Source organism: Pelobates fuscus, chromosome 6 (genome assembly GCF_036172605.1).
Source record: "Pelobates fuscus isolate aPelFus1 chromosome 6, aPelFus1.pri, whole genome shotgun sequence".
In the NCBI taxonomy this organism is placed as follows: Eukaryota; Metazoa; Chordata; class Amphibia; order Anura; family Pelobatidae; genus Pelobates; species Pelobates fuscus.
This window is the reverse complement of record NC_086322.1, coordinates 224,715,773-224,735,525: the sequence shown is the minus strand read 5'-3', so window position 1 is coordinate 224,735,525 and position 19,753 is coordinate 224,715,773. Positions and strand designations below refer to the sequence as shown.

At 39.0% G+C, this 19,753-nt stretch overlaps 1 protein-coding gene across 1 annotated transcript in view; it reads right to left on the bottom strand.

Annotated features, from left to right (window-relative positions):
• LIN54 (lin-54 DREAM MuvB core complex component) overlaps positions 1-19,753 on the bottom strand; it is a 75,570-nt gene that overhangs the window by 22,386 nt on the left and 33,431 nt on the right. The window contains exons 4-11 of the mRNA XM_063458783.1: positions 13,666-13,811; positions 12,317-12,469; positions 11,970-12,183; positions 9,446-9,519; positions 9,156-9,353; positions 8,612-8,703; positions 7,284-7,355; positions 6,193-6,295 (exon numbers count right to left, since the gene is read on the bottom strand). Coding sequence (XP_063314853.1) covers positions 6,193-6,295; positions 7,284-7,355; positions 8,612-8,703; positions 9,156-9,353; positions 9,446-9,519; positions 11,970-12,183; positions 12,317-12,469; positions 13,666-13,811 — 1,052 coding nt within the window. The remainder of the gene's footprint in view (positions 1-6,192; positions 6,296-7,283; positions 7,356-8,611; positions 8,704-9,155; positions 9,354-9,445; positions 9,520-11,969; positions 12,184-12,316; positions 12,470-13,665; positions 13,812-19,753) is intronic.

Sequence of the window (19,753 nt, the reverse complement as noted above, 5' to 3'; positions counted from 1 at the left end):
GGACCCCCCTCCAGTACAGGCTCCGTTGCTGCATTGATTCTCTGCTCCTCTGTCTGCCATCCGTGCGGCCCAATTGACCCGGAATTTCCTGCTGACCTTCCGATCCTGTGGAAAAGCAGTCGCGCCGGTGCCCTCCCACAGCATCATCACGGTTTGATTTTATTCATTATCATGCATTAGTGTATACTTGTTTTTTCGGCTTAATTTGTGGTTTTCAACCTTTCGAACGCAAGCCTCCTTTCATGGAAAGCTTTCAGGCTATACGTCTGCATGGATACCAACCAGTTAGGCTCTTTCCATACGAACTGTTCTCTTAGGCTTAGATGCACGAATGAGTTTGCATGCTTCAAATTAGGTTATGTGGGCACGAAAGCTCTATGGCCGTATAGAGCGTTCGTGTCCTTAAAATTTCATTCGCATAGATTGGGGGGTTTTGGCGGTGGAATTAATTTATTTTAAAAACGAATCCCTGCGAGGGCCACAAGCTTAATCTATACGAATAACATAAGTTTGCGCCTTTTTTCTTACGAACACTTGTCTTAGTACTCACTATACAATACTAAATCCTTCTGGTTTCGTATGAACTGCTTAGATAGATCTTTTGCTTGTGGCCCTCTAGTGTCCAATGCTTATTATCACAGTAATTACTGGTTAGAATAAGATGGATTTATTGCAGAAAGGACGATTATTTATTTTAATTTTTTTAAATAGGTACTATTTATGTATGCATTTTCGGGTATCAATCATACATAGATCATTATTTAGTTAGGTTTCTTATGACTGTTGATTCTCCTTTGTTAAGGTTAAGTAATTTCGTTTTTTCCTTTACATAAATCATTTAAATGGTTCTAAGTGTTTTCTGTAAACGACATTTTAGCTTAAAATGTTGAAAAAAAAGATATGGTAGTGGATCTCACTAGGAACACTATGCAAATTTCACATATGCACTTTTCTGCTCTGTCTACGGACCAGCTTACATCCGTTTTCAGATAAGTCATATTCTTTTACAGATTACGAGATTGTCAATTCAGAGCAGCAGTTGCGCTTCAGACCTCGAATCAAATTTTAGTAAGTAGAGGTTTTGTTATGTGGGGTTATTACAGTTAGGATCTCCTTAGCTTTCATGTTTAATAAATTTGTATACCAGTCTTTGTTATTTTTAGGTACAGGCATTTCCCGCTTTACGTACTCCCACCTTTACGAACGCTCCACGGACCCGCCATTTTATTTTGCCACCATATTGTGCCGGCGGCGCTCAGTGGATGCAGACCGAGGAGCAGAGTTTGTGGCCAGGAGAAGAGGAAGGTAAGTAACAATGATGGTGATTGGTAGGAAGGGAGTGATTGTACAATAGGGGAGGGAGGATAGATACATGGACATGGAAGGAAGGGGGTAAATGGGACACATGGATGGGGCTAGGAGGGGAAATGGGACACATGGATGGGGCTGGGAGAGGGGGAATGGCATACATGGATGGGGCTGGGAGGGGGGGAATGGCACACATGGATGGGGCTGGGAGAGGGGGAATGGCACACATGGATGGGGCTGGGAGAGGGGGAATGGCACAGAGTGGTTCATGTGAAAATGTCTCATGCTCCCTGAACCACTCTTTCACAATTTGAGCCCGATGAATCCCCGGCATTGTCATCTTGAAATATGCCCGTGCCATCAGGGAAGAAAAAATCCATTGATGGAATAAACTGGACATTGAGTATATTCAGGTAGTGAGCTAACCTTATTCTTTAGGCACATAATGTTGCTAAACCTAGACCTGACCAACTGCAGCAACCCCAGATGAAAGCATTGCACCCAGAAGCTTGTACAGTAGGCACTAGGCATGATGGGTGCATCACTTCATCTGACTCTCTTCTTACTCTGATGCGCCCATCACTGTAGAACAGGGTAAATCTGTACTCATCAGACCACATGACCTTCTTCCATTGCTCAATCAGGATTTTAAATCCTTAGATGTTTTCTCTGCTTGATGCATGCCAATTATACTCCATCCAAGAACGTCTCTGCTTCCTGTCACTGAAATTAAGCGAAGCTGTATCCAACCCGTTCCGAGAACATTCTAGAACATTGTAGGTTAAATAGTGTCCTATGTAAATATGCCTTTTGTGTGTTCATTTGTAGACCTGTTTAAAAATTTGTTACGTTTACATAAAAATAAAAAAAGCGTTGAAAGTCATGTTTCGGTGTTTGCAGATGCTCAAAATTCTGTAAAGTAGTACAATGTAAGCAAGATATTAATTTGCTGCAGAGGGATTTAGATATGCTGGGGGACTGGGCACTCAAATGGCAGATTAAATTTAATTTTGAAAAATGCAAAGTTATGCACTTCGGTGTAGGAGGGAATGGGACACATGGAGGGGCTTGGGGGGGGGGGGTCAATGAGACACAGAGGGGGAAGCAGACACCTGGGAGGGGGAATCAGGTAAGTATTATATATATATATATATATATATATATATATATATATATATATATATATATATATATATATATATATATATATATATATATATATATATATATATATATATATATATATATATATATATATATAAAAAAATCACTATTACCAGAACGCATCAACTACAACTTGTCTCATTCCTTTATTAGGTTACAACCATACTGTACAGAACTTACAAGCACGAGAATTAACTCCAAGTACGTCATTAGCCACGTTAGCTCCACAGTAATACATGCCATTAATTAGAAGGTTTTACTGGATTATAGGGATCCAGGTGGCCAATAGAAATTATATTTTCTGGCATCTCCGCCTTAGAGTTAGTGGTCCCGCGAGGCTAACACCAATCCTCCACACATGGTAATACGCCCCACGGGCCAACACATAGATAGCCGCCTTGCACAGTTGCATAGAGAGGTCCTCACTTGTCACATCCAATCTATCATGTGCTATAAGAGTCACCGAGAGGCCAACACCCTGCCACAACGTACGGTGGCCACAAATCCCCTCTCGCCAACGCATAGATAGAGCCTCTCACGCCACTTGACAACTAGCAGGGTCTCACGTCACCAACCTAGTGAATTGTTTTGCCACTTGGCACTAGCTAGCCAGCTTGTAAAACAATCCCGTTCTAAGCTAAATATTGCTATAGATTTTCAGCATGTCTCAAATCCCCAAAGAAGGCGTGCGGACGACATGTCAATCCCCAGTACGGTCCACTACATCTACACGTAAAGGTGAGGCCAATAGCACTGCTTCTATCAGGTCATGGACCATTTCTCGCATAACAGCAGAACTACGCAAACACAACATTCCTTTCATAGCAACGGGCAGGATAGCGGAGCTGTTCAGGCTCATGCGGACCAACCCGGACAATGCAGATGCTGGAGAAGGCACAAGTAAGCTCAAGTAACACCGATCTCCACTCGATATCGGCACTCGTGTCATGTATGGAGAAAATAAATGACAGACTGGAAATGCTAGAAGCTTTCAGTCTTGCCATACCGTCAACAGGCCCGTCCCAGACACAATCGGGTAATGGTGTATCCCTAGGGTCGGGATCTCACGTTATTAACCCAGCCCACATGGTGCCAGCAAATCTTATAAAAAAAAAAAAAAAAAAAAAAAAGACATCCTGGAAGGCAAAGACGTTAATCTTGTCTCTCTTCTGATTGCCTCCCAAGATGTTGAGAATCGCACGTACGCATATGAGGATATATCAGTTGTACTAAAATCCAGGGACCCGAGACTAATTTCAACAAAGGTATGTGTGGTTATAGCGCTTGCCGCTTATTACATGTTTGTTCTCACTGTTACAGAGCACATGAGAAATCCATGTGCCCCAATAAAATGTATTATTTGACCTCTGTAAATGTTTGTGCGCTAGCTAGCCTTCTATCCACACACCCAGTTAATTTAAAATAGCAGGTTTTACACAAGGTTTTCATACAGGCATTATTCACATGCCAGCAGGGATTATAGAATGCAACAACATACAATCAGCTTACCGAAGGCGTAGCAGTACTGTTACAGCAAAAATTGAGTCAAGGGTTTTTATTAAGGCCTTTTCAGGATCCTCAATTGGGTTAGTTACCGGGAAAAGCTCTTCAAAACAAAGACTGATCATAGACCTCTCGACACCACACTCCTCAGTTTTTCTGACAATCAAGCAATTTGCCACATCGTAAATAAAGGGTGTTCATCCTCTTTGACTATTATGAGATTCATCAAAAAAACGGACTTGGTTAGCAGCCATCATTTTTATTTAGTTTGTTGTCATGTGCCTGGAATTTTCAATACAGCAGCTGACCAATTATCTTGTTTTCAATTCCAGGCATTCTGAGAAACTCTTCCTACAGCCTCACACCTAGCCACAGCTGCCCCACCGTTCCAAAATCTAATCATGGACTAAATTGGTTATTAAACCATAGCCAAGTCTTAACTAAAATGGCGCTATCAACTAACACTAGTCAATCCTATGACAGGGCCTTCGCATTATACAAGAGTTTCATAGCGGAACACAACATAAATAAAATGTTTGATATTACATCTCTGGTAGCATTCGCAACTTCTTGCCACCTTAAGTTAAGGCTATCTTACAATAGCATCAAGTTATACCTCACTGGCATCCAACATCATACATCACGTTCTCTACTTTTCCAAATAATACCAATTTTCTTTTCATCTTATCCAATCAAAACTATACTCAAAAGCATATCTAAAGCCAGTGGTCCAACCACACAACAAAGGTTGCCAATCCATAAGCAATTATTCAAAGACATGTCCGACTTACTAGACTCAGCCCCTTTTGAACACATCACTAGCAGTCATCAATACCGCTATTTACCTGGCGTTTTATGGGTTTCTTAGGACATGGGAATTTACCATCAACAACAGAAACAACTCCCACGATTGCCTTAAAAGTTCCTATCTAGTCAAGCGGAAGGCTTTCGTTAAAATATAATCGTAATGCAATTTACTTTGCATTATGTTCATTATCTCAAATCTACAGCGGCATTGTATTTCTTCCTCTTTGCCCATTTTTATCTACTGGCCTACCGCAACGTCGGTTCCGGGCACACCTCAACCGACTTTATCCTGTAATAGGTTACGCTACAACAGTCTTGCATTAACCATATCGATGTTGCCCCGAATACAAAGGCAAAGGCTTTACCTGGAGTTGTGGGAGGGGCTTGTGTGACCTACATAAGAAACTCCCCCCTTTCCTACCCTACCATTAATGGTCTGGCGGTTTGCATGCCCCCCTCCACTCCCTTTATTAACTTATATTCTACTAGAGTGAGCCCACTTATTTACTGGCCTACTGCAACGTCGGTTCTAGCGCACCTCAACCGACTTTCTCCTTTAACAGGTTACGCTACAACACAGTCTTGCTTTATATTTCTTACTAGTTCTTGGTTAAATGTATGTGTATTTTAAGATAACTAATTTTAATATTATATTGTGTATTTTTATATTACTTTTTTTAATGTTACTTTGTACCCTATTGTAGGAATGCAATGTTTGTGGGCACTGGGCATACTTAAAAAACAAAAGAAATCCCAATGTATCCTTCCTGGTAAAATGTTTTATGAATAAATAAATATTGTTTACACTAGGAAGAAATTCGCAACCCATTTTAATAATGCACAACAATTAATAAACATGTATGTAGATAGATAGAACAACAAATACAAGCAACAGCTAGATAGGTAAATACATATAACAGACCGGTATCTCTTGCTTTATTACACCAAGTGTGCTTAGCATAAATTGTGTCTGGAATTTAAAGCTTTTGACTCCAGCAAGTAAAATGAGGTATTACTTATGCCAGAGTAATAAATTACTAGAAAATTGGTCAACATAAATATATAGTTTCCTTTGCGAGTTTGCTGCAGAATATTCCCATTTCCCACAAACTGGACTCACAAGCTGAGTGGTCCTAGAAATGTGAAGAATTGCTGGTAAACAAACAAGAACAATATTAACATTAATATCATCATAGTGTTATGTGCTAAACTAAAGAAAAAAAAAAAAAAAATAACTGATGAGACAGTTGCTCTGCAAATCATCCTTAAAAGTTATAAGCGCAATCTATAGAAATTAAACAAAAAAATACACAAACAGCTCTATTTGGAAATAAATCTCACTTCAATGGAGACAACATATAGCAGATACAAGAAAATTCAATACACAAGAGAAATGAGAACAAGTCTTACCTTGATTGCTTTCTGTCTTTCATTCTCATGCTCAAGGTTGTTGTAGCAGTTTGTACAATTGCAGTTGTTGCAAAACTCTCCATTGGCAAAGCAGTCACAGTACCTGAAATTTTGGAGACAAAAAAAATTAAGTGAAGAGTCCAACACGAAAATAACTGAACACACATGGCTCGTGTTTTTTTTCTAGTACACAATTCAACAATGTCTCTTTCACACATGAAAATCTGCTGATTACATTAAAGGGATTCTACAATGTCAGAAATACAAATCTGTAATCCTAACACTAGGGCCCATTGTTCCCCCTCTCTCACAGACCCCACAATCCCCGGTACACAAAGGGTTAAAAAATAATTTGTGTCCCATAGGCGATGGGTCGGCACAACGCCTCCAACGTTATTCAATGGGCATGCACTGTGAGCGCATTAGGCACTCCCCATAATGAAACATTGCCTCAATGCTTTGCTAAGGTTATTTAAATGGCGCTGGATGTTCTCATGCAGAGGAGGATGTCCAGTGTTGGTTAAGGGACTCAGAGTCCGTTAGAATCCCAGAAGCGCCTCTAGTGGCGGTCTGATAGACAGTCACTAGAGGCAGTCTTAGTCCTTAAGAATATTATTGCGGTTTCTTAATAACTGCAATGTTTTACATTGCAGGACTAGTGGGACAGGGACACTGCACCGAGACCACTTCAATTAGATGAAGTGATCTGGGTGCCTATCGTGTCCCTTTTAGGACATACCACCATAATGGCTCTGTTAGTTCTCAATAACCTCAAGGCGGTGAAGCATAAATGTGAGGGAAGGATATGACCAGGTACTTCAATGCAAAAGGTCTGGTGTTATGGACATAGCACCCAAGCAATCAGCTTGAATGTTGGGATCCAGATTTAATGCAGTGCTGAAAGTATATTTTGTAATCAGGAACAACCTGAAGAGGTCCAAAGAAAATGGAGAGGTTTTAAGGACATTAGTATTTGGACATGGTGAACACAGAAAAGAGGCAGGTAGTTGTTTAAAGTTGAGAACAGGTGCCTTGAGTCGGTTTAAGGTAAGATAATGTATCTGTAAATGAAGGAATTAAATGCTACTTACAGTTTCAAACACAAAGACTTGGTACAGTTACATGGTTTTCTTGGACGACTAGTCGATTCTGAAGAAATGATTCTGAAAATAAAGACAAGGTGACAATGTAGAGTAACTGGAAATACTCAAACACCTGAAATGCTGAGCAAATCTATCGAGCTGCAAAAGATTGATATCTCTTGAACTGTCCAAAGAGCAGGTAACTACAACATCAGTCCCTTAGAGGTTTCAGAACTACAACTCCTAGGATCCTCTGGCATTCTACTGCAAGCAAAGAATTCTGGGAGTTGTAGGTTAACCACATCCAGGGGGCAGAGTTCGACATCCTTGCCCTACAGATGCTGACCTTACAGTAATTTAACCCCTACCCTACACAAAATATGAACACCTATGCTACCCCAACACTAAATATTACTTCTAATGCTTAATACTCCAAACCCTAACCTATAAATACCATGTTGTATAAAAAGATGCAAACCTTTGATGTGTGTACAAGGAGAAAATCATGCCATCTTAGACTTCTGGAGACATTTAAAAATAAATATTTAATTTAGTTTTGTAGTTTCTTTTGTCTCCAGAACCCTTGATGGTATTATTCCACCATAATACACCACTTACAATTATGTATTCAGTCCTAAAAACATAGACTCTGCAAGATTTTTAAATATTTTGCTTTATGCAGCAAATCGGCACTCTAAGCACCATGCCAATACAGTCCTCTGTAGTGATGGTGCCAGCATACCCCTACCACCATTTCCTGCTTCTGTATATAGCCATTTTCAAATGTTCTGACACAAAACGAAGGGCCCTACCATATTGCAGTACTTGAATGCTCAGCCAATGAACGCAGCACAGAGGAGAACAGAAGTGACACTTCTGCAATAGCTATATGGCAAGTGAGAAGCTAAGCAGTTAGTGCCTGAGTGGCCCTCTGCATAGTTCATAATGCTCCAAAGTAGTATGATAAACAGTTAAAAAGTCAGGGATCTGCTGGAACAATAATCAGCTAAAAGGGCTTTAGCAGTTATCTTGTTGGGGCGCCCCTTGAAAGAGTGCATTCAATATCGCTCATGAAATCTTTTTTAAAAGGCTGTTTGCAGAACTGAAAATTTGTAAAAAACAAAAACAAAACAAAAACACATTTTAGGTCAATATTGCTATTTTCTCATCCCAGCTATAAATAAAGACATAAATACAGACATAAATTAGCATTCTCTAAATTTCCAGTTTATTAAAAGAGATTTCTCTTTAGACTTTGATCAGGTTTCTTATTGTAACATTAGCCATAAGCCCCTACTTTCGTAGGTAAAAGGAACAGGAACTGCTGTAACACCTACCCATTGAGTGGCACTCTGGGCTGGCTCTGTGTACTGGGGGTTCCCGATAATCCTGCATTGCTTGCAATGGACACATAAGAGGATTGTTGCAACTGCATAGAGAAAAAGAGCCACACACAATCAAAAATCATATTTTTTTTTAATTTTACAAAGTTTCAACAAGGACTAATTTTTGGCCGATTTACATCTACCTCTCTGTTACGGTCTACAAATCTTAGCAACACAGTTTTTTGGGGGGGAAAACAAGTGTGTGAACTTCTGTAGTCCGATGAGATGACAGTTATGAGCCTTATAAATTAAAGTAATTTATATATTTTTACATTAAATTAACACTTAATAAGCTCAGTGATACACGCAAAACCTTACTGACACACACCTTATCTCAGCCACTGCTAAGGAAACCCATAGAAACTGTGCTAATCTCCATATTGCATCATTGAATTCTGGGAGTACAGCATAAATATCAGGAACTCATGATCACGGTGTTTAAAAATATAAAACACATTGTTTTTAAATTTGGTTAACAATGTTAACTTGAGCTCACCTGAGTGACATATTGAGCAGGGAGGACAGCGTATCCAACGTTTCCTGTTCCCGGAGCAGGCGCGAGCACAGTACCCGGGGGAAGATTGGTGAGGTTTGGCTGGATTTGTGCCAGAGGAGTAGCTGGCATTAGCAGTCTCTGCTGCGGTTGACTTGTTGTGACAATCTGTGAAGATGAACTTAATGGTTTTGGGGCCACCTCAAGAGACAAACATGATATGAAGTGTAAGTACACTACACTATGTATTAATGTAATCGTTGTGTAAGAATACAAGCAAATACTACACTCACTTGTTTGACAGTCTGTGCCGAGACAATGGGAACAGACATCCGTACAGATGTTGCATTAACTAGTACGGGTTTGGCTATGGAAAGAGACAAAAACAAACAAAAGTTTAATTAAATACATGATATGAAAAAAGAGAGAAGAAACTGTCCTGAAAGATGAAAACACTGACGAGCCCCTAAACAGGGCGAAACGCGCGTCGGGTTTCTACACACTCTGACAAGCTCCTTGTACTTTCGTCAGCATACTCACCTATGACTGCCTCTTCGGAATTAGAGCAAATTAACTTGTTTGCATTACTGACCGTGATACCGAGAAGGCAGCGAAGTGACGAGTAGTATCGAGCGTTATTCCGACCGAGGTTTTATACACATTCTGACAAAGCTCTCGGCATTTTCGTCAGCATACTCACCTGATGACTGCTCTTTCAGAACCACATAAATACAGCTATGTGACGAGCAGTATTAGCTAAGTGACGAGCAGGATTGAGCCTCTTACCGACCGTGGTGCCACGACTAAACCATTCAGTATACTAGCCACTTTTGCCAGTACTCACTCTTTACACCAGCAACTCTTTCAAACCCTCTCTTTCCTATTACTAATGCCCATGAAGGCATTTTTTCCCCACTTCTTAGTAAACTAAGGCTGCTATCAGCATTCCTATGGTGTTCTCTAAGCTACAATTTTGGGCTGGGTTATAGGTAACCATATCCTGAATCTAGCCAGCAATCATATAGCATTTAGAATCATTAGGTCCAATAGGATTTCTATGATCTATTTAGTAGTTATCCTTCTAAACGGACCTCCCAGAGCATCTTGGAGTGGTGCCAATATCTGGGACCTAGCCAGCGGTCTTACTTCATACCGGTGGCTATAGGACATCCCGATATCGGCCACATTACCTCTCAGCGTGCTCAATAATTATAAATGACTGGGCAGCCTCACATACACAGTGATGTGGTTTCCCGGCTCAATATAATATCCAGGTCTGAGTCAGTTAATATCTCCAACACTGACCATTCCTAGGAACAATTTTACTGCCTATCGTTGCACTTGTAAAACTGATGAGACCATCAGATTCACTCATACGGATCATCCTCATTGTAACATAGTACCTATAAGCGATACATAATAACAGTTACCATTTAGGATAACTTTATTAACAATTGTAGTGTTATAGACCCACCAAGTGATTCTCTACTGAGTTTTGAACACTGGCAAACAGATTGGCTACATTGTATGGACCACAGGGATTCTCAGAGGAACACCCTCACCCCGGTTCATCTAGATTACTTTCACTGGAACCGATGAATCATATGCATGATTAGACTCTTTTGTCGTTATTCACCATAACTTACCAATTTAGTGACAGATTAAACTATTTTGGCAATACTGTTTTGGTGGATTAAACCAATTGTGTTAATACTATTTTGGTTATACCTCTTGTCTCTTTGCCCCTTCCCCTCCTATTTTTCCCCTCCTTACCCCCTAGGCAAACGCCTCTATAGTTGTTATATCCACTACTCTGGCTGCTAGCCAACAGTTAGCCATGATATACTGGATTTAAACACTGGGGACAGTTTACTTTAGGAACGTTTTTTGTTACTCATTAAAGTATTGACTTTTAACGTTTTATTTTCTAGAGCACATTATATTTTGACGATTGTGACACCTTTTGTTAGGAACGTCTTTTGTGATACCAATATTTACTATTGTGTTTTCATCTTTCAGGACAGTTTCTTCTCTCTTTTTTCATTTTCAACTTTTGAGGGTTACCCCCTCTCTGTCTAGTTATATTAAGATAATTGCATGGGCCAACCCGTTTCCTTATTAAATACATGATATAGATATATATATATATATATATATATATATATATATATATATATATTATTTTTTTTATTAATGTACTTTTTCTTCTAATACACTATTCATTTAAGAGTTGACTAGTTATTCAAGGATAAAGATTCTCTGTACACATGAAAGAAATAAACACGACCATAGGATAAATGTAGGATTGTCAAGCTTGTATTATAGCTTGATCAGGATTAAGACTAGGTCAAAAACACATCTGTCACTATTACTAACCAGACTACTTTTAAAATAAAGAGGTGGAGCACAGTGAAATTGGAAATGTTAAGGGATGGGACCGTTCATTAAATCAAAATAAAGAAGAAAAAAAAAAAAGCCTCTACCATATTATAATTGGTGGCCAGACTGGGGCTACCAGGACCAAGCATTTCTGCTAAACAGCAAGTAAATTGTTCAGCAGTGATGCGGAACCCAGCATCTATGGATGTCTTACATCGATGATACATTGAAGTGGTTAGGTTTCCGCGAGGGCTCCTGTATGGCTGAGCATTATACACACAGTTTGTACCTCTTAAATGTAGATTGCAGGAGACACAACAAAATAGTCACTTTAATAATACTCTATCAGTTTTTCTGCAACCAGTAGAATAAGACAAGAATTCAGCCTGCAAAAAAAAAAAAAAAAAAAAAAAAAACATAGTACAAACGGTAATATACCTTGCTGGAGAGGCTGCGTGCTGGTGCTGGGGTTCTGACTGGAAGATGTTGAGGTGTTGGCTGTAGAGGCAGTAACAAGCCGGACATAGTGAAACTTGCTACCAGGAACCTGGATCTGTTGGACATTTGGAGCAGCAGCAAGAGGGATGATTGTTTTGAACTGTGGTGGGTTCACTCCTCCAACAGCTATCGTCTGGACTCCGGGCTTTACACTCTGCAGAGCAGGAAAGAAGATTACTGGCTATTTATCTATAGGACATTCCACCAGAAGCACTCACTCAGACCATTATCCTACTACACCATCCTGCTTCTGTAAAAATACACATAACTGATGTAATGTTCAGTACCTTTGTAGCTGTACTATTAGTGATGGCTTTGGCTGGAGAAGCAGTTGATTGCTGTACAGTCAGAAGCTGCTGACCAAGGGCTACAGTTATGGGAACACCAACTGCCTTCTGAGGAGAGTTGGGAGGCTGAGGAGCAACAGAAACCACTGTAAGCTGCAGAGTGAAATAGAGAAGTTAGATTATCCCTAAGACGTACAAAACACAGAGATGACAAGTTCTGTCAAGATTTATGTCCACCTTTAGTTTAATTATTACATCTTAAGGAAAATGCTAGGGTTACCAAGGTAAAGGGTCGTTTGAGACAATGCCAAGGACTGGGTTTCCTTACCTGCATGTTCTTATTTTTTTTTTATGTATTTTTTTGGTCTACATCAAGCCCTTCCTTTCATGGACAGCTATCTTTTGAAGATATGGGAAACGCCATTCCTTGCCATTTGCAAAAAAATTTTTTGCATTTTTTTTATTGCTGGTTGTCTTGTTATTGCCATACAAATAACTTTTCAAGTGAAAATCTAAAGCTAGCGGATGGCTAAGATGACTATTAGTCTTTTTTTGCTGGACGTCACTTGATAAATTCAGTTACCAGGAATATCGCTGCCCACCCAACATTCAAGGGATGGTTCTCTACCCAAACCCAGACAAGGGACAATCTTTCCTAAGGGACAAGGATTGTAATAAGGGCAAAGAGAGGTGCTGTCTTACCTGGTGAATAAGTGAAAAGGGTCATTTTAACTTCAGCAAACATTTCTTACCCACTTCATGCCTTCCCCACCAAGTTGCTGAAACAAACTTTGGAATTGATGAGGCAGGGTAGGCAGCCATCATCGGAGAGTCGTGCATTGTACCACACAGCTCTCCAATAATGCACACGCATTCAAGGGCGCTCGTCTGGCTAGGGTATGAATTACAGCTCAATGCAAACTACACGTTCGCAGGCTTGAAACTCAATCAGAGGCTGCTTAAGTGAACGGCTGTTGCAGGTTAAAAATAAATAAATAAAGTGTGTATTTGCAAAGGTTTACAAACAATCTGACAGCTTTTGCAAGATGTTTTTAGATATCCCCAAAGTAAAAATGCTGAATAAATGCATGTGTTATCATTCAGGTATTTCTACTAAATGGTTCAAATTTTTATTTAATAAATGTTCCCTTAGTCCACCTTTTTCAATTCTAGAGCATAAAGTCTTACAAGCTCTGGTTCACCAAATCCCATACAAATTACATTATAGTAGAAGGTTCTCTATATACCTGAAACTATCACCATTTATTTACTCTCACCAACTCTGTAAGCATATAAAACCTTTTAACATACAATGGCTTCACGTTTAAAAACACACAATAAGCATTTACCTTGCTAGGAGGAGATTTCAGTGGGGATATAGCAATTTTGTTGGATGTTTGTGTTGTGGAGGCCAGAGATGTCCCGATGACTGTGCTCTCGCTAATTGTTATTGCTCTGTTTGGAGTTCCAGGGTTAGCGTGAGAAAGCACTTTGCCTGAAAAACAAAACATGTTATACTAATTTGAATGCGAGGGGAGAGGGCAGAGGGGAGAGGGGAGAGGGGAGAGGGCAGAGGGCAGAGGGGCAAAGCACCGATTTGTTTGTTTTTTTCCAATTAATTTTTATTGTAATTTTACAAATTTTAACAAACATTAAACAATTACATATTTAAGTGCAATTTCATCTTTCAGTTCAGATCCAACAACATGATATATTTCAATATTATATGACATTTAATTTTAGTGAATTCTATTATTCTTTAACCATTAAGATCTAAATAAATATGCTCTTGAGATGATCTCCTTATCGAAGGGTTTTAAGTCTTCAAAATTTATAAGGGTATAAAAGGTCCTCCCCCCCCCTCCCCCCCCCCCAACATAAAAACTCTTACACAAATAAAAATATAATACTCATCGTAGTGCAGGAAAAAAAAAAACGGACTTTCAGTCTGAACTTGAAACGAGCTAGCACGTTTTTTTTTTCCTGCACTACGATGAGTTTTATATTTTTATTCGTGTACGAGTTTTTATGTTCGGGGGGACCTTTCATACCCGGGGCAATACATTTATTATAGAGTTACACTATATACTCTTTTGTTTCTCTTTACCCAAGATATCTCCACATACATTTGGACCTCCACCTTCTATTACATTACTGGACTCTTTTCGGCAGGACTTACATATTGATTTTGCAGACTCTGGACTTTGTGTGTGGTATTTTCCACCATTATTTTGAACTTTAGTTGTTTATATTTTTATTTTTTCACCTTGTTTATTTATTTTTTTACCTAATATCACAAACACTTTCTGCCTATAAAGGCACCCTTATTATCCATAAGGGGATTATCCACTAAGAGCTGAAACTTATATTGGCATATTCAGAATCTTACGAATGTTATCACTGGCTGATCTTCCTCTTATAAATCCCAATTGATCTAAATGAATTAACTCAGATATTATCTGAGTCAATCTATCCACTAAGATTTTTTAAAAGATTTTTATGTCCAAATTAATAAGAGATCGGACAGTAATTAGATATATAGTGTTAGTCTTTCCCAGGTTTTAAAATTGGGGAGAATGTAGCTTTTAGCATTTCAGAGGAAAAGCTTTTAGAAGTGGTTATATCAAGGAATGCTTTTAATAATCTAGGAGTTATCACGATCTCAAAGGATTTATAAAAATACGCTGTAAAAGCATCCAGCCCGGGTGCTTTCCCATTAGTGAGTTTGGCAATTGTTCTCTTTATTTCATCCGATTCAATAGGTTTATTTAAATTACCGTAGTCAGTTTATCAGGCTTTAATTTAGGAAGATTGAGCTTTAAAAGGAACGTATTTAGTTCCATTTGAGAAAATTTATTTTCTTTTAGATTATAAAGTGAAGAGTAGTATTTTGCAAAGGCCTGACCTATATTATGAGGAGATAGACACATTTTGTCTCCATCAATATTTTTTTTTATAAAATAAAATATACAATACTGGAGCGCTTAGTATATAAAAACTCTATAGGAGCAAAAATAGAGCTATTTATAGGCTATATCAATTCTCAAATATTTAATGGATACTAGCTACCACACTTCAAAGTGATCCCTTCAACACATATAAAGTATTCAAAGTATAGTATTAAGAAGTGGGGCGATTTCACGCATTACTCGGACTGCACCAAAAGGAACTCCACTGACCCCTTAACGCAGGAGACATCTCCCAGTGTGGGAAAGCCTGGTTGTGGGTAACGGGAACACATACCGTTTACCCACCATTCGATCTAGTAAGCAGTAACCTGTTTTATATTCTGTACATCTAGCAGTGATCTGCTCTGTGTCTGCATATTAAGCAATGACCTGCTTTATGTTTGTTAACTAAGCAGTGACATGCTTTATACTTGTGTTTTTACAATCCATTTTTTTTAGTTTGTTTTATATATGATATTGTTTTATACTGGTGTTAAATTGGTAATAAATTGTTTTATATCCAGCTGATTTAGTAATTATATGTACATATAGCACTATTTAAGAAGTGCCAGTTAATCTATACAGATCTGTTCTATGATCTCTTTATATTTTTCTCTTACATGCTGAGCACAAATTGGAACACCATCCAGTGAGAAGTATAAGTATTTTCATTTCCTTTGCTCTGTTGCATGTGCGGGAGGGGCTTATTATAGTTTGATATCGCTCCACTTCTTAATACTATACTTTGAATATTTTTTTTTTATTGAAGATTTTATCTGGTCTGGTTTAATTTTTCATGACATAAGCTTCCCTACTCTGTTGTTGCTGCTATACCATCTTTGATTCAACGATATAATTGAATTTTTAATTTTATTTTCCTGAATTGTTTTTATTTGATGTTGGAAGGTTTTGATTTGTATGGCTATTAGGAAATTTGGATTTTCTTTGTTCCAGCTTGTACAATTTCATATAAAGGTCTGCTAAATTCTCCCCTCTAGTTTCCCTAGTTTTTGCCGCCAAGTGTATTAAGTTCCCCCTCATGACACATTTGAAATTTACGTTTTAACGAAATACTTATATGTGGTCATAAGATTAAAAAGATTATGAGGTTCATAGAATGTGGAGACACACAGAAGATTTATATGTATGAGATGATTTTTTAATTGAATGATTTTTCAATTGAATGATTTTATAATTGATTGATATATATGTAAGCACAGTCCCCCAGTACACTGTATCTTGAGAAAGCTCGTTGGAACAAGCGAAACGCGTAGATCGTGTTTCTGGCGGGACTTTTGAATTTGGAGTAATTGCAGCAGTACCGGTTATTTGGCGTCTCTGTAAGGACCAACCCGAGTGCACAGGACCAGTCTGGAACTAAAGATCAACGGAGCGGTAACCATCTACCCACTAACCAATACTCTGTATTACCATGCTTTGATAGTGAATCTTAGAAATAAGTTTCACCATTTTACACTGTAAGAGTTCCTCTTATGGGGGGGGGTTTTCGTATGGGAAATAAAACTTTGTAACTGCATCACGCTATGTCAGTATCTTTTCTATTAAAGGTCGGATACATATAAAGACAAAGTTTATTCACTACTGTTACAACTATCAAATCCCTGCGGACACTTGAAAGCACCCACATAAAGATTAAAACCGGGACTCTTTATCATATATCTTTTTTGTTGACCCCCTAAGGGTACAATAGGGGTATATCAACTAAGCGCTGATACTGTTTTTATTTTTAATTTTGTGTCGTGAAAGAGGTTTTAAATCTTGGGAAGGTTTTTAAAGTATTAAGCAGCTTTATATAAATTTTTCTTGTGGATGATTGCAATTTGAAACACTTGCTTAGAAAATTCACTACGTAATTGATACCGTATTTATCGGCGTATAACACGCACCTCATTTTAAGAAGGAAATTTCCCCCCCTCCCATAGTGTTCCCCACCCTCATCTCATAGTGTCCCCCCCTCCCCTCGTCCCATAGTGCACTTTCCCTCCCCTTGTCCCATAATTACTTACCTGTCTTGAAGCGTGGGCCGGCTTCACAGCGCGCACCGCGGTACAGGAACTTAAATTTCAGGTTCCGGTTTCCGGCGGGACTGAAAGGAAGTGTGCACACTGAGTGCGCACTTCCTTTCAGTCCCGCCAGAAACCGGAACCTGAAATTGAAGTTCCAGTACCGCGGTGCGCGCTGAACACCGGCCCACGCTTCAAGACAGGTAAGTAAACCTTCACATTCGCTCCATAAGACGCACAGACATTTCCCCTCACTTTTGAGGGGGAAAAAAGTGCGTCTTATGGAGCGAAAAATATGTATATTGGCGTATAACACGCACACATCATTTGCCCCCTATTTTCAGGGAGAAAAAATAAATACGGTATTTACTTGCGCTCTCTATAATTTGTTTTTTTACATTTGAAAGTTAGCCATAGAGTTTCGCTAGAGACTTGTCCATTATCATTAATTTTGACAAATTCATTTGCCATATTTTCAAGACGCTTCCTATTTTTTTCAGAGGTAATGATTGATTCATCTAAATCGCCATTGGGGTCTAAGATTATATTCTGGATTATTTTCGAGTTCTACACTAATAGGGGCATGATCGGACCAGACAATAGGTCCATTCACAGATTTTACAAATTTCCTCAAGTTTGACAAATCAACTCTAGAATAACTTAAATGGTCTTTAGATAAAAAAAATAAAATCTCTTTAATTCGGGTGTTGTACCCTCCATGTATCAAATAATCCAAGTTCAACAAGAAGATCCTGGAACCAAGTATATCATGTTTTATGAGAATATTTCAATTGTTTGAGATCTTTGGATCTTCTATTGGTGGGTTTTGGATGATGTTCCAATTCCACCCCCCACCCCCCCACCCTTTTTTTTTTTTTATTATTATTTCGATCTTTCCAAAAAGTTTCCTATAAAATATTCGTGAGCATATATATTTAGTATAGGTAATATCATTCAGTTTACAGATAAGAATTAAAAATCTTCCTGCTGTATCTTTTTCTATATGGATTTGTTCAAATTTAAGCTTAGATGAACATATAATAGCAACTCCTTTTTCTAACCTAACATACTAGCATTCATAATGTGTGGGAATCTAGAATAGTTCCAAATGTTTTTTCTTCCCCGTCTTTCCAATGTGTTTCTTGGACAAAACACAAATCAATCAAAGCACCGATTTAAAATACAACAAGCACCAAATGCATCTTGCAGGATGCACAGTTGCAAATTACCAATCACATGCTTTTAGACAAGCAAATGATGATTTGAAGTACTATTTGCCTGCTAGTAGCAGACTAGTTTAGAACAACGAAAAAAAAAACATAAAAAAACTACTTAAATTAAATTAATGAAGCTTACAGGCGTAAATAAGACTTCCATATTAGTAAAAGCAAGTTGTAAAACCTCCCTTATGCCCTCCCTCTACTAAACAGTAAGCAGCAAGGAGCCCCATAATTTACAGAGCTGTGATCGGGTGTATATTTACCCAATTAATACAGAAATAGTGCTTTAACTTGCAAAATATGTAAGCTGAACCATAAAGAATATAAATAGTTAGGGGAAAGAAATTACATTAAAGGGACACTATAGTCACCTGAACAACTACAGCTTAATGTATTTGTTCAGGTGAGATCTATAGCTCCCTGCAGGCAATCTAATGTAAACACTGTATTTTCAGAGAAAATACAGTGTTTACATTGATTGATTGATAGGAATACCTCCAGTGGCCGTCACTCAGACGGCCACCAGAGGGACTTCCTATCATGCAGGGCCCTAAAAAGGCTCTGTACACGTCAGACGTATTAAAATGCGTCTGACGTGTGCAGGAGAGAGAAGGCACTGTGTGCGCGCCTTCTCTCTCCAGCCTGCAGCAGAGGAGGGGTGCAGGCAAAGACCGCGAGCTGAGCTGTCAGTCAGCTCAGCTCGCGGCCGCGCACACCGCGGGCATGCGCGGTAGTGCACTCAGGACTTCAGAGGGCGGCATGAATGCCACCCTCTGAAGTCTGTGCGCATGTGCGGCGAAGCCGCGCATGCGCACAAGGGAGCAATGACGCTTCCAAATGGAAGCGTCTGATTGCTCCCTGCTCGCGCCCGCCTATTTCGTCATTTTGACGAAATAGGGGGTGCGGCTTCACGAGGCTCCCGGCGCTTGAACGAGGTGAGTAAAAGACTGCCTGGAGAGTCCCTTTAATATTCAACATACTAAGCTGCACTCTATATGCCTTATAATTAGAGGCATTTCAGGTGCCGTAAGGACCTAGATCTGGATAGAGAATTTCTGTACAAATAATTAACAAAGCCTATCCAAATCAAAGTCCACCTTTGTAGAACATAGCATGGCTTCAGGAAATCCTTCAGTCAGACTGAAGAGCACTCTAACATTACCATGTAGGGAAGCACAGATACAATTAGGCTGTAATTAATTTAGTAACATCACCACTTATTTAGCACAAACTGTAAAATATTAA